This window comes from Octodon degus, unplaced genomic scaffold (assembly GCF_000260255.1).
Source record: "Octodon degus isolate 3935 unplaced genomic scaffold, OctDeg1.0 scaffold00030, whole genome shotgun sequence".
NCBI classification, from domain to species: Eukaryota; Metazoa; Chordata; class Mammalia; order Rodentia; family Octodontidae; genus Octodon; species Octodon degus.
This window is the reverse complement of record NW_004524606.1, coordinates 17,423,080-17,445,824: the sequence shown is the minus strand read 5'-3', so window position 1 is coordinate 17,445,824 and position 22,745 is coordinate 17,423,080. Positions and strand designations below refer to the sequence as shown.

Below are 22,745 nucleotides of genomic sequence, written 5' to 3'. Positions count from 1 at the left end.
TACAATGAGAAATAATGAAGGGTTTTGTGTGACAGAAATATGAAAACATTTGCAGGGAATAATCATTTATGTAGCTGGGTATATGTGGCAAGTAACCACCTAGATGTGAAGCTGTATGTTAGTGGCTACAGCCCAAGTACAAGCAAATGATTTATAAAAGCTAAAATAAGCAGGGGCCATGGGACAGGAATAAAAAGAGGAGAAACACATCCAGAAGATGTAAGATGCAGTTAGAGACTTATCTCTGGTTTGGGGCTTAGCAGATTTGCTAGATGGTTGTGACACTGACCAGGACAGAAAAACAGAAAGACTCAGTTTTGAGAACACAATGTCGTTTTAACAGGAGACACTCTATTGTAAATCTAAAGGGCCTATGGCAAATTGTTATTTACTGAATATATATTAAATCAGCCCAAATCACTCCTTATACAGATAAAAAAATGGTTCAATATTGGCAATTTTTATATGGTTTAAGCTAATATATTTTTAGCTTTTGGCTTGACAATTGTAATTAAATTAACTCAATCATCTATGCCTTTGGGTTTGTTTTGGTCCTGGTGATTAAACCCAAGGCCATTACACTCAGCTATAGCCCTCTCCCTTATTTATTTTGGGAGACAAGCTATGCTGGAGCTTTTGATCCCACTGCCTCAGCCTCCAGGAATGGTGGGATTACAGATTACCGCACACAACTGACTTGAGTATTCTTATTCCAAGTTTACGGATGAGACAATGAAGGCTCAGTAAAGTTAAAGAATTAGCCCTGCAGTTTACTGAAGATAGAGCCAGGGCTGTCCATCTTCAACTCAAGATCCCTGCTCTTTCTGCTTTCCTCTGAGCCCCTCATTCTTCCCTCCCCAGAGCCTTGGCCACTGTTGTTTTAAGATATTCCTATACCAGAGTTCTGTGAACTACACAGCAGGTAGAGTCTGTTATGCTTTGCACAGCATACAGTTTCTGCTGCAGTGACTAAGATCTGCCATTGTAAAGTAAAAGCAGCTGTAGACAATACACAAATGTATGAGGCTGTGTTCCAGTAAAACTTTATCCATGGATACTAACATGTCAATTATATATAACTTTCATGTCACATGAAATATTTTTCTTAATTATTTCCAAGCCATTACAAATATATAAGCCATTCTCAGTTTACAGCTACACAAGATCAGGCAGGAGGTCATGGTTTCCTGACTCCAGCCGAATGTGCTGGAAACTGTAACACTGTGTAATATGAGGAACAAGGTAAAGGGGATTGTGTGTGCTGGTAAAGGCTACTCCAGTCTCTGATTCTGAAATATCAACTGGGCCCAGAGGACGTCACCTAGGCCCTACAAATGAGCACTTCATTCATTTTGATTATGAGATAGCATTCTCTGAAGGGTGATTGCCAACACACCACTGATAGCAGTCTGTATGTAATAAGCTAACTATCATGTGTCACTTTGAATTTTTAATTACTTGCTACAGTTATATACCTATAGCTGACCTCTCAAGCTGATAATTGGCATAAGTGGTTTTTCTAGAGAATCTTATAATGTTAATTTTTAGGTGGAAAAGACAACCACCAGTACATTTATCTCCACAACTGATGGTGTTTCTAAGTACTCCATTCAAGTGAGAGCAACCGTGAGCCCTCAGTGTAGAGCCATGGGGCTATGGAGCAAGTGGAGTCAACCTATTCATGTGGGTGAGTTTCTGAAAATAGATAATCCCAGAAAATACACACATCTTCTCTTGGGTCTTGAAATGGCTTTGCATGTCAGCTTGCCTGTTCTTCTATTGGTCTACTACATTTTCTACCACAGGTGAATTTGCCAAGAAGCCAACAAAACTTAAGCACCCAATTTTTCTGTGAGCACAAGCCCTTCTTAGGCCACATAGCTGTTCTTTGTTTTTCCTTTTCCCTCCTAGTTTTTTCTGTTTCTTGGGAATTTCCTCTCTCTTTCCAGGTCTTTGGTGAAAATTTACCTTATAAGCATCAGATCTGACACATCTCCATGGGCTAATGAGTCATAGCCTAAGAATTTCTTTTTCTTCTCCCTCTTTGTTTTTTAGAGACAGGGTTTCTTTTCCTTTTTTAAAAAATGTATTTAGTACAGGGGTCTACAGGGTCTCACTACACAGATCGGATTCATAGTGATTCTCTTGTTTTAGCCTCCTAAGCGCTGGCATTAGAGGCATATGCCACCACACCCAGTCACATTCGCTGTCTCAGCATGCCCCAGAGTCAGGGCTGGCAGGGCACACTGGGGGAAAAACCCAGTCCCTGCATCTGCCTAAGCTGGCTATATGACTGGCCCTACCCAAACTTTTAGACTAAACAATTTAAGATCATTTTAGATTTAGAAGCTGTTGTAGGAAAATAGAGATCCCATCTTCCTCTGACTCATTTTCTCCCAAGGGTAATATCTTGCAAAACTGTAGTGCAGTATAATAAATAGAAAACTAAGTCCATCAATTGTATGTGTATCCATCTCTGTATGTTGAGGTTTCCAGTGATGTGGCTCTGGAGAATCTTAGCACACACTTAACTTCATGAATCAGCCACCTCAGGTAGGATACAAAACAGATCATCACCATAAGGATCACTTGTGTCACCCTTTTACAAATACACACACCTCACTATCCCTTCCGCCCCTGACCTCTGTGATCACTGATCTGCTCTTCATCGCTACAATTTTCCCATACCTAATTCTGAATTCATCCTTTGCCTTTTCCTCTAAAAGAAGATTTCAAAATAGAATCATCTTCACAGCCCACAAAACCCAGACTCATTTCTCACAGAAGGTGTAGACATCTCGTGGGCTCCTAGGTTGGCTCTGCAACTGTTTTGACTTATGGTCAGTCTGACTAGTTTGCTCGTCAGGTAAATGAGCACCTTATCTGTTAGTGGGATCCTCGAAGGATAATGCTACTGGATGGTGGACCCCAATGAAAGGGCACCCTGCCAGGCTCACTTTGCTTCAGATGGTAACCTGATATCCCCCATGTAGCAGGTTGTTGGGATGTGGCCTTACACCTTGAAGATAAAAACTGTTGCATGCTATTTGCCATTATGTCTGTGTCTTGGGAAAAAGCAAGCACAGGCATTTTCTAAGAGAAGACAGTTACAGAAATGAGAATTGTTTCTTATGTATATGCCATAACCATGCAGCCTGGATATGGAAACATTTGAAGTCAAGTGATTGACTAAGTCCAGAAGAACAGAGAAGAGAAAAGAACACTAGAGTCTTACACAGAAAGCCCAGACTTAACACCTAGTCATGGCATGTGCTGAAGGTGTATTTTTGGAAAAATCATTTCTCTCTGCTGGCTTTCATTTTCAGGATAAGAGGACACTCGAGCCTATGCTGTGGTAAGATAGAACAAAGCTAGCAGATCACAGGTGTGGGTAGCTATTTCCAAGAATTGCAATCATTCCCATGCATTATCTGAGTTAGCACTATAAACAAACCTGTTTTCAGATGAGGAAATTGGTTTGAAAAGTTTAGTTTGCATAAGTGAATGGCCAACCAGTGCCAGAGGTGGGGCTCAGTGCTAGGTTAGCTGCCAATGGCCCCTAACCTCTTGGCGCTCAGCATGGTGTGGCAGGGTCCTGCAGGCTGTAAGGCACTGAACAGATTAAAGCTTTATGCAAGAGTTGCTGATAGCTACTCTTGTGCTAACAGCTAGACTCACCAACTCTCATTAATTTATGGGATTTTGCATGTCTCTTTTTTTTTAAGTGTTTCATACAAGGTCTCACTATGCAACTTGGACTTACAGTGATCCTCCTGTTTTCAGTTTCTCCAGTGCTGGGATTACAGGCATGAGCCACCAAACCAGCTCTCAGTGGCCAGCTCAGCACACCTGGGGCAGGACCAGAGTGGCATGTGGGCTGGGATTGAACCCTAGTCCCTGTTCTTGCCTAAGCAGGTGCTTAGTCTGCTGAGCTATCTCCCCTGCACTTTGCATGATTATTTGAAGTATACAGGATCTTAGTTATATTTTTTTTGCTGCTGGGATAAAATACTCAATAATCCAAATTAAAGGAAGAAATGTTTAGTGTAGCTCACAGTTTGTAGAGGTTTTAGTCCACAGTTGGCTGGCTCCAAAACAGAGTGCAGTGGCAGAGGGGCATCACAGAGAAAAAACAGTTCATGGTGGGCAGAAGGCAGCAAAGCAGTGAGGCAGCAAATAAGCAGCAAGCAACAGCAAGCAACCCTCTTTCTCTTGCACATATTCTACCCCTGGGGTGGGTAGCACTCACACCTAATGTGGGCCTTTTCATAATCCACACCCAGAACTATTCCTAACCAATCAGGAGACTAACTTAGTAACCATACATCCTTGATCCCAGCATCACAAACCTTATCTCAGCATTATACACTCTACATGGAACTTCTGAAAATCTCCTCTTATGACCACGTGAGGCTTTGGGGAGACATCTAGACACATATCGTAACCGTTAAGAAGAGATTCTGGCACATGTTAAAATCATCATGATGTAATGCATTCACTTTGGCTTTGGGTAGGTCTTCAAGAACTTCTTAGTCAATGAGCCATGGAGATTTGTCAAATCTTGCACATTATTGGATAGATTTCCGTCAAAGATTAGGAAAGATGAGAGACCTGAGAAAGGAAGTCTGTTGAAAACTCATTGCAGGGGCCAGGGAGATGGATCAGTGGAATAAGTGCTTCCCTGGCAAGGGCCTGAATTCAATTCCTGGTTTTGCCAAAAATAAAATAAAAAAATTTTTTTTAAAAATGCAGATTTCCCACAGGAGAATAGCACCCCCTAGTGTTGCGCAATGCACAACCAGCACAACGTTATGGGGAAGCACTAACATCATTCAGAGGTCTGGTGTCAACATCACACAAACCTTCTTGAGGAAACCAAAAGTAGGATTAAAAAAAAAAGGAACAAACCTTAGAACAGGCCAAACTCACCTTCATAATTCAGCTGAAGGTAACCTTCCCTACCTTCATCTCCTCCCCAGGTTGTTACCCTAACCTACCTAAACTGACCATGCACACAGAAGATGTCCCTAAAAACTGCTTCACTTGCACATAAAATTTACTCACTGTCCTAAAAGGGAAAATAATAGAAGAAACATTCATCAGTCTCAGAATTTTTAACAAGATTACTAATTTTGTCAAATGTCAATAGTACAAGCCTAATTTTTGTTATTTGCATTAGGTGGGTTCCTTTTTAAGAATATTTTATATTATTTCTCAAGTCCACAAAACTCATTAGCCTCCACTGATATTTCTAACTATCTTTGTAACACTAGTATACACATACTTTCAGAGATTTTTTTTGAAAAATGTTTCTCAAGAGACCTTAAAACAAAAAGCTTGATATTAAGGTCATCATCATGAGAAGCCAGTTATGCTTTATTGTTTCATGAGTTTTACAGCTACAGTCAGTGATGCTCTACAGTTAGAACTCATGGGTTGAGAAGGAAACATGACACATCAGGAGATTCAGGTTTTAGCCACAACTCTGCTAACATCTACCTTTATGACCTAAGTTGGAGATGGCAAAAGATAGTATTTTCTGAGCTCAATTATCAGAAAGCTGGTTATAATACAGTGTTGAAAAGGAGTCTCAGACTAAGTTTAGGTCATTGTAGGGAGTAATGACCTTCTGCCACTACTTCAGGGGACAGAACAGTAAGCAGCGTGCAGGCTTTGGCTAGCCAGGTCTAGCCCGGCACACTTACCCTCTCTGGGTCTCAGTTTCTTCACCTGTAAAATGTGAGTGCCACACTCTCCAGTTGCTGCCAACAGTGCCACAAAAGTGCTGAGAATGAAATTATGATTCATCATGAGAGTGTTTTTTTAAGCTTGTTTTAAATTTATGATTCGTTCTCCCCTTCAGAGCTCGCTCGCTCTCACCATTATTATTTCCTAAATAACAGCTTCCTAGTTTGGATCTGGGCTCATTATAGTTTCCCCCCAGGTGCACCTCATTGCTATTATCTATGGCAAATCCCATTTCATTTACTGCCACCCATTTCATGAAGATGAGCTGATTAATATTAGTACTCACCTTATAAATCCATCCTTTCTGGAATTTACTCCCCTATTCAGTTTAGGGTCATTAGTGATTTTAATCAATGCAGACCTTCCATTTTCATCCAGATGATTAATAAACATAATAGGAAGTCCAAGCCTCTTGGGGACATTTTGCATGGTGCTTCCTCACCCCTTGAGGATGCAGCAATAATTATGCTCAGCTTGCAGTCTACCAGGCAATTTTGCTGCTAAACACTCATTTCCTTTTAATACTCTTTCTCCTCTCTTACCTTGCCTTATAAATGGCACCCTGGAGCCCTCCTCTTCCATTTTCATTCCCAGATACAACTCAAATAACACCCCTTCCTTACACATATTAATCCCATCCTCTTTATTTTAATTAAGGTTAGGAAATGAAGGTCCAGAGATAGTTAATGTCTCAGTAGTTGTCAAACAGCCAAGAAATGGCTATTAATGTATAATTTCCTCAAATAGGTGACATATGAGCCAATTAACAAATTAGAATAGATTCAATTAACTAAATTAACCCATTATAGTCCAAGATTATTTCATAACCAATGAGACATAGCTAAGTTGGATTAATGAGGTGGGGCAGGATTATACACATTTCCTCCCTGATCTGCTGGTCAAAGCCAGCAGGCACAAAGGGTGCCTGCCCTGAATGAGGCCTTTGATGTGCCTTCCCATTCTAGGATATCCAGTGAGTGATTCCCCCCCCCCCCCAGTGAAGTAGTGGTTTTACTTTATTAGTTTTGTTATCGGCTGTCCTTCATCAGCTAGTTTCTGTCTCAGGAGTGGCACTTCCCAATTTTCATGAGACTTTTTCCTTTTCAAACTTTCTTAACTTCCGACTCTTCTGTTCCTTTCTTATCATGGTTATCATCTGTTTACTGAAAGCTTTTGTTCCCTGAGTCAGATCTTAGTGAAGCTTCTTGTTTTTTTCAAGCTTTCATCTTTTCTCCTCTCCGTGAAGCTCAAATGCCAAGTGTGAAACAAGCAATTATGACAATAGATTTCTTCACAGTTCATCCTTCCCCATGGAAAAAGAGACTGCTGACTGCATTTATTTCCAGCTGTGTCCCTGGTCAGGCTCAGACATGATTCTCAGTGATGGGTCCCACACGCAATCTCAAAAACTGTCCCTCAAACAAACCTTAACATTTGCTCCCCTATCTGATGGCCAGGACCAATATGGCAGCACTATCAGGCATCAATTAGAAGGTATTTTTATAGAGTTTTCTTTAAGCATGAGATGTACAACACTTGCCTAATGAAGTAAGACAAGGTTCAGCCAGTCTTCACTCAGGCATGCGACTATGGCTGACTGGGGTATCTTCTATCTTTTGGGGTATCTTATCCAGGAACAAGACACCTTATTCAGTGGAAATTACAGCCTTTGCTCTCTTGTCATGGTTTGAGCTGGTGTAGGGACTATAAGAATGATGCGAACATCTAAACTCTCTTACGTTAGGACCGAGAGAGAATGAGGCAGAACGTGAGGATGGCAGGCAGAAATATGTGCTGCAATGAAAGAGAAGTCACTCGAAGGAAACTCCCAGGCCTTTTTTTCTTTTGCATGACATTGATGACTGAGGAAGCCTGATGTCTGTCTTTGTGCATGGAATTAAAGGCTGGATGGAGGGAATGGAGTCACCCAGGAACCCCGCATGGAGGAGCCCCCCCCACCCCCGCCCCATCCTGCATAGTTTCCAAGGCCCCAGACCTCCAGCCCTTGCCCCATTCTCACTTCTTTTTTTTTTTTTTTTAATTTTTTTCCCATAATTTTATTGATAAACAAATAGCAATGAGACAGTTTCAAATCCAATTGGTAGGACAGTTTCAATAATGAACACATTGCATACATTCTTCCTAGTGGTTAATTGCTGAACAAGATGCGGACATCATATCCTATTTACAAACACCATTAGAACAAATCACTCTGTTCATTAAGAGAATGTAACTATATATCTATCCTAACCACTTTGAATACACAGATGCAAAATGGACATTCATCTCTACACACCTATAATATTCAAATAACGGAACTTAACCATTCTCACTTCTGTGGCTATATTTCTCTGTGTACTCCCTCCCTCAGTCCCATAAGGTTTTTCTTTCTAAATTTTACACTGCAGTAAAGCAGATGGCAAATGAGGACAAAGAAAGAAGGCCTATCTTAGCTTTCTCTAGAGCTCTTCGTAAAAGAATTCTGCAAGGTTTTCCTCAGGTAAGAGCTAAAAGCCTCTGAGTCAACACAGTGGCAAGACTGTTGGAAAAGCCTTAATAGGTGGCCAATTAATGTGAAAACCCCACTTCCATTACCTTAGACTGTCAGACCTTATGGTTCTGGGTTTTTCTTTGCAAGTAGGGGATTTCAGATAGGTAAACACTGTAATTGGTTCGGTTGTGCCACTTGCTCTTACCCGGGTTCCTGTCAAGCCTGGCTAGACCCCACCTGGTGGCTCAGTTTTCAGCAGGAGAGTATGATATTAGCCCTGCAGTTGTTGCACTGCCCTAATAGAGGACTAATGGGGGAGCTTTCAGATTCAGTCCCCAAATGCCAGGAGTGGGGAAATGCCATTGTTTCCAGGCCTGGCCACATTTTTTGGTGTCTATACCATCCTTGCATGCATTCTGCCTTGTGATGGGGCTGCTAGAGGGAACACACGCTCAGCAGGAGGGACTCTCACTGGTGGCCCTGTGGTTGGCATACTGGCTGACATTATCTTGTGCATTGACATAAACATGGCTTTTCTAACATATGAAAGTAAAATAAATGCCCAGTTATCCACCAACTAAGTGGAAGCCTAGGTCTGGAACCCATCTAAGAGACCAGCTCCATGCCTATATTCTGGAAAGTTCTATTGTCTGGTAAGTTATTATCCCAATTACAGAAACTGAGGCAGGAGCATGAGGCATGCTGGAGCAGCCAGGGCTGGGGGATAGGAAAGGTTGATGTTCCATCTAGACCAAGAAGAAATAGGGACAGGTATTTGGACGTTTTAGTCTCCTTTTGTCTAAATGTTGCTCTCCTAATTGTCTAAAATATTAATTTTCATTTAAGATTCTTGACAAGCAGTAACTTAGATCTCTTTATCTTTCCTAGTATCTAGAATTTTCTGTGAGTCTTTATCTCTCTTGGCTTGAGCTTATTATCTGTATTTTGAGACTCTGATAACACTCCAATTGTGATCTTGCTTTGAGTATTTAGGGAAACTATCTGGATTTTGTAGTTCTGACACAATGTATTTAACCCTAATCATAAGTAAGAAAATATTTACTGAGCCCCTACTACATGCCAGCATTGTGCCAAGCACTTTAGATGCAGTAATTCACTTATTCCTCTATCCCCCTTTTCAAAGCAGGAAACAGAAGGTGCAGTAGATATCATGATGAGGGTCACTTTAGTAGCCAGAGGCACAACTAGGACTAAAACCTTCATGCTCTGGGGTCACTTGTTTGTGATGACTACACCTGCTGTAACAGGTTGACAGAACAGGCTCAGCAGCTTTTCACAGGGAAACGTTCTGGGTCTGTCAGAGGTGCAGAGGCAGGTATCCCTGCTGCAGTTGGGAGGGCTTGGGGAGGAAAGGAAATCTCGTGGGTGGGTCCCTTTTATACTCCATTGTGTCGATTCCTACGCGGGTAACACAGACAGTGCTGGGGGCCATCCCTTCAGTCCTGAATGAACACAGGTACCTGTACACAGTATCCAGATGCTATTACCTTGCCATATTTGAGTCATGTGATCCCACTGTCACCACATGAACACAGCTTTGTGTATTTTATACTTGGACTTGGGCTACTCCGTTTTCTTCATGGAGGCTGCAGGCAGAATTCAAGATCCACTTGACAAGTTGCCCTGGAAAGTTCACAACACAAAAGTCTCCCTCTGACTTTTGCTGGCATTATGAGCCTGTGATTACAGTTGTGGGTTCCCTTTCTGAGTGACACCACAGCTTCAATCTCCAACCAGAGTGGAGCCACAGGAAGCTAGTTAAACCCTGTATCATAGACTAACATATTGACATCCTCTCAATTACCCAGCCCTCTTGATGCCATGCAAACTTCTCCCAGCACCTGCTGATTGCAGCAACACAGCAGGACTGCTTCCATCAATTTGCTAATCAGCTCCTTTCCCTTCAAACCTATTGGTAAGTCCAAAATCAGAAGCAGAAATCAATATAGGAGCATTGGAACATTATACTTGTATGCACAACTTAAGGCACAACAGGCCTCCAAATCGAATTCACCTCCTCAGAGCTATCAGTCTGAACTACGCAGATCAGAGAATTGCGGAGCAAACATGGCTACTGCACAAGGATAGAGGTGATTTGGCAAAGTGCCCGAGGCAGCCAGCGCAGCGCTGATACCAAGCAGAGCCATGCCTAGGGGCTTCCTGCCCTGTGTTATCACCATCCCATTCCATTCCATATCCACTGCTGAGCTGCAGAACAATAAAGTTTCCATCAGTTGGATTACTTGCAAGAGCAACTGGTTAAAATGTCAAGAACCGTGGAATGCACACAGCTGAGTTCCCTAACTGTCTAAATTGACAGTCTCTCCAGGAATGAAGTAGAGAGTCCAGAGGGCTTTTCCTCTTTGGAACAAGCTGTGTGAACTTCTTTTGTAAAACTCATCTCTGTGTGACCAAATGACAGTGTTCATCGATGTCTTAAAAAGAAACATCTTGTATTTTTCATGACAGACAAGGCATTGTGCTTCAAGGAAGTTACAATAACTTGAAAGCAGGACCTTGCACATAAAACTTTGTTGCTTTTTGTTTAGATTTTTAGCAAGTGCCAGAGACTACAGAATACAAATTAAGGATATATAAAAGGACCATCCCGTTTGAGAGCACTGGAGTTGTTAATTATTTTGACCCCAACGTATACCCTGTTGGTGGATCCTATGCCCTGTTCTAGTGTTCAGTGTACTCATTGAATGGGGAATTCACTGATTTATAATCACAGATTCTCTATTTTTTTCATTAACAAATAAATGAGTAGCAAGTAACTTGCGGGTAATTTCCACTCAGCAGTGAGTACGAGAAAGCTTTTAATGCACTGTGCTCCAGGGTTTGGCTCTTCCTCGGCTGCTGGAGAACAGGCCAAGAGACATGACTAACTCGTCAGCTGTCTCCAAGTCTTTCTGCAGCCCACTCTGTAGCAGGCATCACTGGCTTTTTCATTGACTTAAAAGCAATCCATTGCCACTGTATTACTGTTAATTCAGTGAGAATCTCCATTTAAGAAAGTGAGAACTGAGTTGAGTAGCTAGAGAGTGGTTTAACTGAAATGACTTTTGTAATCATGGCCAGAAGAAAACGGTAGCATTATCAGTGCCTGACATATCAGGTTAGGGGGTACTGCACAGTTTGAGCCACCGGGATGACTGAGTGTGTAACCCTGGTAACCTTTACAACACCACTGGTTCTTTCGGTAAGACCCAGACCTTTGCTGTGAAGCCTAGGTGTAAGCTAGGTAATAACTTTATTGTTTAAAAGTTCCTTGATGAATTCACATCCATGTTTGTGAGCTTAGAGTTTCCACTTTCAAACTGGTTAAGAGTATGGAATGATTATGGCTTCAGAGCTGGGGAAATGAGGTTTGTACCTTTATTCAGACAACCAGTCATGGAAATAAAAGGAGACAGTCCTTGATTTGACACTATCAGTTGGAACCAGTTGTTCTTCATATTAGCTATGAGCAAGTGAAGTGGAAACACGATTTTAAGAGGATGCTCATGTCCAACCTAGAGAACTGAATATAAAACTTAAAACCAGTGAGTATTAGTGGGATTTGGGAAAATGTATGGCTTGTCTCATGGAAGGAGTGCTTTCTATCATTTTATAAAGTGTGGCTAATTATTGTTTTCAACAAACATATTTCAAAATTAAACTTTGAAAAGCAGTCTAGTCATGTTTTTAATAATATAATTCCATACCAGCTGGAACCTGGGGAATATCAGGAGGAAACATAGTTTGCAAAGCAGCCACCTTTGATTAAATATGGGACCTGTACACTTGGATCTGACAGCTGGGAAATGATCCACAAAACAAGGCTTCCCTACAGTGAAGAATATTCAGCTGCAAAGATGATGACAAGGAAATGCTTAGAGTAAGTGAAGGCAGTGCTGGAGTATGCAGCTCACCTTCACTTTTGCAGGGGGAGAGGAGTGGACTTGGATTCATGCATCTGGGTAACTGGTAGGCTGCCTGCCCAGGCCTGCACTGACTTTTTACTCTCTCCCACCTATGAGCTATATTTTCAGCTGATTTATTTTGTCCTCTGCTTTAGCCTCTCCATCTTTATAGTGAGAATAACATAGGCAATCTAGAAGCATTGGTGTCAGGACTAAATTCAAACTCTTACATACTTCACATAATGTTTGATAACCTATAGCCCCTTAGAAAAGTGTATGGGAGAATGTATAGAAAATAAGCTCTCAGTGATCTTCTGTGATTTTTTTTTATAGCTTACTGCTACTTTTAACAATGAAAATGCACTACTTTTCTAGAGGCAGCTTTGTTAAAGGTGTGTGTACACAAAGGGTCAAAGCCCTACACTGCCTGAGTGGTACTAGAAAAGGCATAAGTATGGGAGAGATCTGAGGATCCTACATTTCAACTACCTTGCTTGCCCAGAATGATCCTCCAGCAAGCTTGGCCTAGGACCCAGGTCTCCAGACTAGGTGTGGAGGGATACAGGAGTGAAAGGCATGTTGCTCTTGCATTAGAGACTGGTTATTCAGTGACTGTTACAGAGGGAGAGTGGAAAGGGGCAAGGGCTAGAGATGAAAGAATCACGGTGATTGTGTGAATTTGGATTTAGGGCATTGGAAAAACAGGCCTAAGTGGAAAGCAGTGAAAGCAGTTCTGGTGCAAAGAAGACCATGTGTTTGGTTCTGACTACTGTCCACTCTGAGAAACCTCACCTGGGTTTTATCTTCCAGAAGGTTCTGATCTGGATGTGCCGCTATATGTCAGAGAAGAGATAGGGATAAGGACTTGGAAAAAGATTTTGTGATATTAAAAGATGAAGCTGTGATGAACAAACTTTTCAAAGTTCAGAGAAGAGAATGCAGCTGAAAATATCAAAGGGTTGAGGGAGGAGCTGAGAGAGCCAGCTGAAATTAAAATGAGAAGAAGGAAATGACACGAAGGAAGGGGAACATTTGAGTAAAAGAGCCAGTGTCCCTGTTTCACAGTCATTCTCCAGTCTGAACCGTAGGAAGGAGGTCAGGAAAAATAAACTTAGGGAAAGAAACTAATGGTCTTTTGCCTTCAGCTAAGACCATGTCACTAGTTATTAGAAAATAAAGCAGGCTGAATCTCCTGCGTAAAAAATGAGGACAGTTGGATGTGATGGCTGAGCAGTCATGGCTTATTCAGGATAGAGGACTCTATGAATATTTGAAAGTGGGAAGAAAAAGCTAAAGCTTTGGGGAGGTAGAAGATAAGCCTAAACAAGAGTCCTCAGGAAGCTAGAGAGGAAGGAGGTATTCAGAGAGGAAGGAGGTATTCAGAGAGGTAACACAGGATTTGCACTATTTTCTGAAAGTAATTCAGGCAGCTTAATAAGTTCATTAATTCCCTGAAAACCATGTAGTGAATGCTTTAGATTTTTCTTGAATCCAAGTACCATTAGCCATCTCTGTCACTGAAACCCAATGAAGCATCTATCCTTTGAATGTAGATAATCAGCAAATTTAGACAGAGGAAAAAGTTATAAACAAAATACTTTCTGTACTGACAAACAAAATTTTTCTTCTGTTTTCCTGTCTGTGGAATTGGTATAATAATAAAGTGTTCTTTGAGGACAGGATTTAAAAACACTAAATAGCAGACTCTAATGTCCATTGTTAATTATGAGTATATTCTCATACTTTATTTCCATCTTTGTAAAAATATGTTTATGGAAATCCAATTAGGCTACTAAGTAGGCTTACTTTTTTTGTTACTTTTCATGTAAAACCTTATCACTCACCTAAATCTATGAGGCAGCACATCTGGGATCTACCTGGCAAAGGACACAGAATGGGCTCTACTGTTTGTTGATTGATTTAATAAACACTACTTTCAGATTAAAAGTGAGCTGTCATCAGGTAATTTCACCTTCACAGAAACTTTACAAGACAGGTATTTTCCCCCTTTTAGATGAGAAATTTCATCATCCCCAAATGCCTTATGTACATGAACAGCTCAGGAAGATAAAGCTGTTCCTAGAGTCATCTAGCACCTGTAGCCCGGAATCAAGCTTCCGGATGCCCTGAGCCTGGTCTTTCTTTGTATTGTCACCTAATTCTGACTCTGAATTTTGTCTCCTTTTTCTTCCCCACTCAGGAAATGAGCAGCAGCCCATGAGTGAATGGCTTCTCATCACGCTTACAGCAACCCTCTGCTTCGTCTCCCTAATTTCCTTACTGCTCTGCAGAATGTAAGTATTCTTTATGTTAAGTGCTTCCAGTCAGGCCTGAGTATTGACCTCTGAGTCTTACTGTGCAACTACCAGCCAAGAGATAGTTCTTTTTATCAGGGGGAATTTACAGCATTTTTTTTTTTTTAATCTGGGAAGGCTTTTCTGAGATGAGTACAGGCCAAATCAGAAGTGAAAAACATCACAAGGTGATGTACAGAAACTGAACAGAGCACAGCATGGCTGTCGGCCGCTGCACACTCTTTCTCAAAACTTTCAACAACTTACTGACTTCTGTGAAGTTTTCACCTTTGTATTCTTGATTCCTGAACAGCCTACCCAATCACTATGTGTTCACCTTTGTTAAGTCACCAGCGTGAGCCTCTTTGTTATACTTCAGGTGAAGGAAGGCAGCATATTGGAGGCTGAATTCACCATGCTGCCTTTACAGCATGATCCTCCATCATGAGGGCCAGCTCCTAATCAGCCCTTGCATCACCTGGCCTCCAAGTGCCTGATGGTGAAGGAGAGATGTGGGCTGGGGCAAAGCTGGTCAAGTACGTGGGCTTAATCTGTTCAAGCCATGAGACCTATGGCACAAGTAGACTCTGCAACTTCTGAGCCTAGTACTGGGAACCAATCAGAAAAGTGCTATCTTTAATTCGTCTACTTTTGGTGCAAAACTAAGTGAGTCCTTTGTAGGACAATTTCGATCTGGCACCAGGTCGAGTTTTTGATAGGCCAACATCCCAAATGCCGTATATGCACAAGACAGAAGGCTCTCTAGGAATTCCAGATACAAAAGACTCCCCTCCAGTATTCTCATAGCCCCTGAGCCTTTTCAACAGCCTGCTGTTACTTTGCAGAGCCTACTTCTTTTCTACCTTTTTTGTGTATCTTGTCTAATTCTTTGTTCAGGACAGCAAGACTCTGGAAAGGATTTCTTTGGGACCCAAAAGCCAGTAACAAATAAAGCCTAGAAATATACAAATGTGGCCTCCTCTCTGGGGGCCCCCACAAATGATCCCATAAACATTCTCCATTTACCTTAGCTAAGGCAAAGTTCCTTTTAGTAACATCTTTAAGAACATGGTCTGTCTTGGCCTTTTCAAAATGTAGAACATATTGAACAAATTTACTATTATAAATGTTGCATTTAGACAGCATCAGTCAATCAGTTGGGGGTCACAGTTCAAAGGAATCAAAAGAAACAAAACTGTATGACTCAGAGCAGCTGGAAAAGGAGGCTACAACTATGATTATAAGTAATGGAGAAGCACTGGATCCTGGACATTTACAGTTCACTTTCAGAAATGAGGCTCAGCAGTGTACACAAATGTGTGACAGTAACTGTTTGATTGTTTGTGGATGATTCAGAAGCCACATCACAACCTTGTGGCACCCAAGGGCCTTCAACTACTATTATGATGTCACATATTGGGGAATTTGGACCAGTGAAGACTGTGAGTTTATGAAACAAGTAGTCGTAGACTTAAGGTCACCTTAGAGTATATGTTTACCCAGTTTCTTCCTTACTCTGTTTTCAGATATCGCTTATGGCCCAAGTTGTTTCCGCCAGTACCAGCACCAAAAAGTAGCATCAAAGATCTCATTGTGGCCACTAACTGGGAGGTAATATTGCAAGTTCTTGTGACATGTCCTAAAATCCCTGGTAGCTGCCTTGATTTTTGATTTTCTCTCTTATAAAGCAGGGATTTTCTCAGGAGGCCAGGAGCCTGTTATTTCACTTAACAGTAAAATTTTAATTTTCATTTCCTATCAGCCATAATTTTTTCCTCTTTTTTTGTTTTGCTTTTTTGAGACAGGGCCTTTTTTCATAACTCAGGCTGCCTCGAACACTCAGCAAGTGTCTTGCCTCAGCTGCCCAAATGCTGGGATTGCAGGCATGTGTCATCAGGCTTAGTTCTATCAGTCATCTTTTAAGTGAATTTGGACAATTCTAACCCTAGGAATCTCAACTTCCTTTTCTGGTGTATAGTAAGAGGCATAGATGAAAATTTCCAGTGTTCTGCTTAACTCTAATGCTTAAATTTTCTATGTTCCTGCAAGTCAGTAAAGAATTTTCAAGGCAACTTTACTATACGAAAAAAGAAATGAACAATATTAAGAAAAGGAGAGAGAAAGTGCTATGGTTTAAGTCTAGATGCTCCAAACCCACCCTCAAGCCGCATGCAGTCATAGTTGAGACTGTAGGAAGGTGACAGGGTCATGGTGCTGACAGCTGATAGTTATTAGGAGATGTGTCAGCCCTGTAGAGGTGAGGCAGTGGGGCCATGACCTGCAAGGGCTTGTCCTCCACCCTGCGCCACCTCTTATCTCGTTCTGCACCCTGCCTGTTGGGCTGTGTGCAGCTCTCCTCAGCCAGGGACCCTGGCCAAACCCCTGGTTGGTGCCCCTTGGCCACGCCATCTCGCAGCCAAACCAGCCAACTGTGAACTGCACTACAAACTGAGCTAAAAATAAAGCCACTCCTTTTTTAATTTTCAGATTTCAAGTTTTTTGTTTTTTGTTTTCCCAGCAACCAGGGAAAGAACTAAGACAGAAAGATGCTTCCCCGAAAATGAATTTTCAGAGTCCTACTCACCATTCAGCACATGAGCTTAGCTGGTCACTTACTTGTGGCTCTCCAATCTTCCCAGTGCTATTTGCTAAAAACCTTATCCTTTCCCCCAGGGAACTGTCCTGACATCTTGTCAAAAAGCAGTTGTCTATGTATATGTGGGTCTATCACTACACTATCACTTTATTTTCTTTGGTTTATTAGTACATCTTTTTGGCAAAATTACCCTGCTATGCTTACTGTAGCTTTATTGTAAACTTGAAGACCTAGTAAGACCTCCAAAAATGATTTTTTTTTGCAAAACAGCTGGAATTGTAAGTTGTGTTGTATAACATGAGGAAAAGCAGTGTTTGAGTAATCTGCAAAAATGGTATATATCTTTATATTTTCTTTAATTTCTGAGCAGTGTTGGTGAGTTTCAGTGAATAGTCATTGAACTTTACTGAATTAATCCATAAGTTGAATTGTTATCTTACAGGTCAACAAACTTTTTCTCTAAAAATCCACATACTAAGTACTTGAAGGCCAAATAGTTTATTTTTCATCTTATTTCTCTGTGATTACAGAGCTAAAAGCATTCACAGAAAATGTGCTAAAAAAATTAGCAGAGCTGTATGTCAATAAAATGGTATTTAAAAAAACAGTAACAAGCCAGATCTGGCTATAGTTTGTTGATCCCTCATTTAGATCAAGCAATTTTTTTTTTAACAAATTTAGATTTCCTCTCAAAAAAGTAATACAAATTGCTGGAGGATAGGGTGACAGGTCATAGGAAAAAAGGGAAGGTTTATGAAAATCTCAATAAGGTGTGGAGTTTCAATAACTTGTGACCTTTCATTAGAGTTTTGCAGTTTTGGTGTTTGTGATCATTTTCAGAAAGAATAAAGCTGAGAAAAGTCTCTCTGTCCCTGGCTTGATCTTTCTGTTTTCATTAATTGAGGCGAAAGGCCCATCTGTTTTGTTTACCCACAGGCTTTTGGGAAGGAGAGTGTGTCTCCTGTGGAACTTTGAGAGGGTTCATCAGAGTATGTGCTGCATATCTTTCTTTGCTATGGAAAACAGAACACAATAGATTTAAAGAGCAGGTTGCCATCATTTGTCCTGGTCTCTTGATGGACCATCTTAATGCTGTTATTTAATTTCTTTACAGAGTCCTAAAAGATTTCTTTTTATGTCCTAGGTTTGGAGAAAGAAACTGACTTGACAACTTATTATATAAGCTTGAGTTTGGTTGTTAATTAAAATCAACTCATGTTTACAATGTCATAGAGTAGACTGAATGGTTTAGCAAAGGTTAATAGCAAAGCTTAGTATGGGTTGGTTTCTCAGGACAACTTATTCTCTTTGCATAAAATTTCCAGTAAAAATGGAGAGGGGCAAAGTCAGAGAGAGAAAGAGAGACAGACAGACAGACAGACAGACAGACACACACACACACACACACACACACACACACACACACACACTCACACATAGACAGAGGAATTAGAGAGCCCAAGAGGGGAATTAAGATCAACTTTAAAAAATTTGAAGAAATGAGATGCTTGCTGAGAGACACCTAATGGAAGACATTTTCTTTTACAGAAAGCTGGTCCCAATGAGACAGAAATTGAAGCCATAAGTTACATAGAAGAGCCTGCATTTGAAATCTTGGAAAGTTCTGCGTTTTGATTGTCACTATGGTACTTTCAAATGAACTCACATATGTATCAATGATAAGAACAGGGACTATAGTTTTATAGCTGAGAGGTGCTCATAATTTACGGACCTCAATCTTCAAGGGAATAATTCAGACATTCAGACATATGTCATGTTTCTTCTGAACATGTGAATGCTTCATCAAAAGTCTCCTTGCTCACGTCCAAGTGACTGATTAAGATAAATGTTTTCCTATGGGATTTCTCCTCACGCTGTATATGACAGCACCTCCTCACATCTTCCCTCAACCTTTCCAGCACAAGAGATAATTTGTAAGGCTAATGTCAAATGTGCTTACTTCTGCCAATGCCAGTTTGGCTGTTTGCATTGCCACTGCACACCACTTTTCATCTACTGGGAATTCAACAACATTTAGTAGAAATCAAGGCCTTCAGTATTGGAGACTGGATAACAGGTTCTCTGAAGAATGCAACTGGAAGTACTAGGATACCAGTGTGTCTGATCATGAGGCTACCATGACCTGGATTTCTTTATGGTGATGTGGTAAAGTTGTGTATAAATTTTTGTATAAGAGAACAGAGCTTCAGAAATGGTTCATACTAGGCAGCTTGCTCGTAGTAATTTCATAATGGCAAATCAGAGAATTTGAACATTCATTTAATGATAAATACCATCATGTAGGGCTGATATAAGCTGAGCTCACAATATTAGCTCCCACCAGCATAAGTTGAAGAATCTTTCCTTTGGGAGCCTTCCCAGCCACAGGATCTAAAACAAATACTTGTTCTGCAAGACATCCTGTACACAAAGGATTTAGCCTCATCTCCTTCTTTGTCTCTTGGAATTTGCTGTGTGTAGCAGAGAGACAATGTGGGGAAAATTGGAGGGTGAAGTTCATGTTTGCCAATAGCTTGGCCACCTGAGCCTCACTGAAATGCTTCAGGCCTCAAGTTATTTATGCAAGGCTGGGGAAGAATTCACGTGGGCAAAGAACATCCTTATTAAAAATCCAAACATTTTCGTGGTGAGACTTGTATGTGTCAGGACCATCTGTTGGTGGAATTAATAAACCCTAGGTGCTAAAGAAAAAGTGGATATCTGGAAGCAAGAACAGTTAACTGAAAACAATCTTTGATGGCACGGGTAAAGGTGAAGAATCTAATTAGACTAGGACTTAATGTTAGCCTGAGGATCTTTGCGACAATGACGATGTCGCTATTTCTGCCTCCATATCTCATAAACTGAATTCCAGAGTACAAACTTTTTGAAAACTTTTCCTTTAGAATTTGATATCAAATTAAAAGACAATCTTGTATTTTCATCATATGCCTCTGTTTTAGTAACTAGGTAAGTTTGTAAATGTGATTCAGAATGAGATATGTTTAACATAGATGACAGTGAATGGTTCAAATCTGTATATTTATGAGATATCTATTCTTTATTTTATTTCCTACATTTTTCCTTTCTCTCTCCTCACTATTAATGTCATGCTAAAATTATTACCAACAGACTCTGAACTGAAATCTAGGCTTCTAGTATTTTCTCCGTTAAAGGCATATCTGCTTGAATTACCCTCTCTAGAATATTCATGGAATGCCTCGTTACCTTCAAATTAAGGTTCTTAAGAAAAACATTCACCATGACTTCACTTTTCCATAGCTCTGCAGCCAAAATCCGCTCCCCCACCCCTCACCTAGCAATGTACCATTTCTCCGTGAGCACTATAGTATCTCCTCCCCCAGTGATTCTACTTTGGTCTTCAAAGGAGAAAAGCCTCTTCAACCTTTTTTCATCTTGTCAAAACTTTGTTATAGATAAGAGCTCTTCACAACAAAAATTTCTACTTCACACTAAGAAAGCCTTTCTTAGCTGGGTACCTTCTTTTTCTGTTTGTTTTTGCTTTTTAGACAGAGTCTCACTAGTCCAGGCTGGCCTTAAACTTGTGGGAATCCTCTTGCCTCAGCCTGCCAAGTGTTGGGATTACAGGCATACACAACCCAGCTCGCCTTCTTTTTAATTCTATTGTCACATTTCGTAAAACTTTTTCATCTTATTCACAGCATAAACAATCAGAAATTAAGAACATTGTTTTACTTACCTTTCTGTCTGTGAACATTGAATAAGAAATCAATTGCTGACTGAATTTAGCTGGGGCAAAGGAAAGTTTATAAAATGAGCTTGATTACAAAACAATTATTTTTGAGTAAATATTACAGAACTCTAATAGCAGACTCATTGATTAAAACTGTATGGTTATGGCAGAGATTAACCACCATTAGCCCTTCGAATACTGAAAAACTTACTATCATGAGTCACCTTGTGGTTCATTCCTGTCCTGACTTGGGTGGCCAGCGATCCTGCAGGTGCCATGTTGAGTGCGCCTGCCCACAGATTGCATCTGAGAGCTTGCAGTGTCTGAGCCTGGGGCTCTTTGCAGCTGCACAAACTTTGGCATTTGGTTACTAGTGGTCAATGGCAACACGAAATAGTCGATGTGCGTTGTTTCAAATTTATCATGGGTCTTTTTTCAACATGGAAGTGTGTCAGGTGATACAATTTACTTATTAAAATTAAAAAAATGTTTCCTGCCACGTGATAAAATAAAAAAAACACAACCAGGGGGAGGTGGGTAATGAATAAAGAAATCAACAAAAGTTTTGGTGTATCATTTAGAGGATGGTAAATATTCTCCACTTTTTGAACTATGTAATCTCTATTTCACTCATTCTTTTCCATTATTGCACAAAACTTGAACAATAGTTGTATTATTTTATTTACAAAAAAAAAGGGGGGGAAGCTGGATTTGGCATGTGGACCTGGACCAATAATTTTATCTGTATGTAGCTTAATGGATTTAAAAGTCAGGTTTTAATGTGTTAATTTTGTTTTTTCTTTTTTTAGAGAACAGCAACCAATTTGAGAATTAAAACAAACCAAATGAAAATCATTCTATTGTGCATGTGAATGAGGAGACAGTGTTGAGAATATTTGTGTTTGCCTGAATTTCACACTGTTGTAAGCTGGCTTTGAAATAAGCACAAGTCAAACATTTCTGTTCATACATATGCTTACCTGGCTACTCTTCTCACACCACGTTCCAAATATGTGTGTGCTTCTGTCTTCCCTCACTGACGCTTGAGGAGGGAATCCTTGGTTTTATTTACCTCCATTTCTCCAGGGCCCAGCACAGTATTTGACACACAATATGCACTCAATTCTTATTTATTAACCACTGAATACAGGAGGCACAATTGGGCCAATTTAAAATGCTAGTTATTTGGTCTCAGTTTGTTCTAAAGATTGATGCAAGGTGCATGAACTGCATAATTTTCCAAATAGCTATACTACGGCTTATGCTCTAGGTACCAAACCCATTTTGGTAAACTTTCAGAAACATTTATGGAATTTTCTCTCCTTTTTTTACTTCTTTGACACATAATCTGGCCCTTTATTCTGGAAAGATCCCATTGTATTAGTGCTGTTTGCCAGCACCTCTAAGAGCAATGTCACACAGCCCTGGTTCTCGGGCCTCACATGCACAAGCACACATTCCCTCTCAGGAAAAAGGAAAGGAGAGCTTGGCAAATGAAATAAAACTTAAAGCAGCAAACCCTTGCCTGACTTTCAGAGCCCTTGATTTTCAGAGAGCCCAACTTTTTTTTTTTTTAATGTGTTTGGTACAGGGTCTTAGTATGCAGCTCAGACACGTAGTGATCCTCCTGTCTTCAGCCTCTACAGCACTGGGCTTCCAGGCCTATGCCACCACACTCCACAGACCCTGGAATTTTGAATTAGGTATTTAATGACTTCAAGTCAGGCATGGTTATGTGCACCTGTGATTCCAGTGCTTTGGGAGGCTGAGGCAGTTGTAGGCCAAATCAGGTAACTTAGCAAGACCTGATCTCAAAAAACTAACAAGTAATGGCTCAGAATTTTGTGTGGTGCAAAAGGCCTAGGTTCAATTCCAGTATTACAAAGAAAGAAAGAAAGAAAGAAAGAAAGAAAGAAAGAAAGAAAGAAAGAAAGAAAGAAAGAAAGAAAGAAAGAGAGAAAGAGAGAAAGAGAGA

General features: G+C 40.6%; 1 protein-coding gene across 1 annotated transcript in view; it reads left to right on the top strand.

Annotated features, from left to right (window-relative positions):
* Il5ra (interleukin 5 receptor subunit alpha) overlaps positions 1 to 18,690 on the top strand; it is a 30,320-nt gene extending 11,630 nt beyond the window's left edge. The window contains exons 7-10 of the mRNA XM_004629548.1: positions 1,549 to 1,687; positions 14,366 to 14,459; positions 15,986 to 16,070; positions 18,604 to 18,690. Of these exons, the coding sequence (XP_004629605.1) occupies positions 1,549 to 1,687; positions 14,366 to 14,459; positions 15,986 to 16,070; positions 18,604 to 18,690 (405 nt within the window). The remainder of the gene's footprint in view (positions 1 to 1,548; positions 1,688 to 14,365; positions 14,460 to 15,985; positions 16,071 to 18,603) is intronic.
* Positions 18,691 to 22,745: the final 4,055 nt, after the last annotated feature.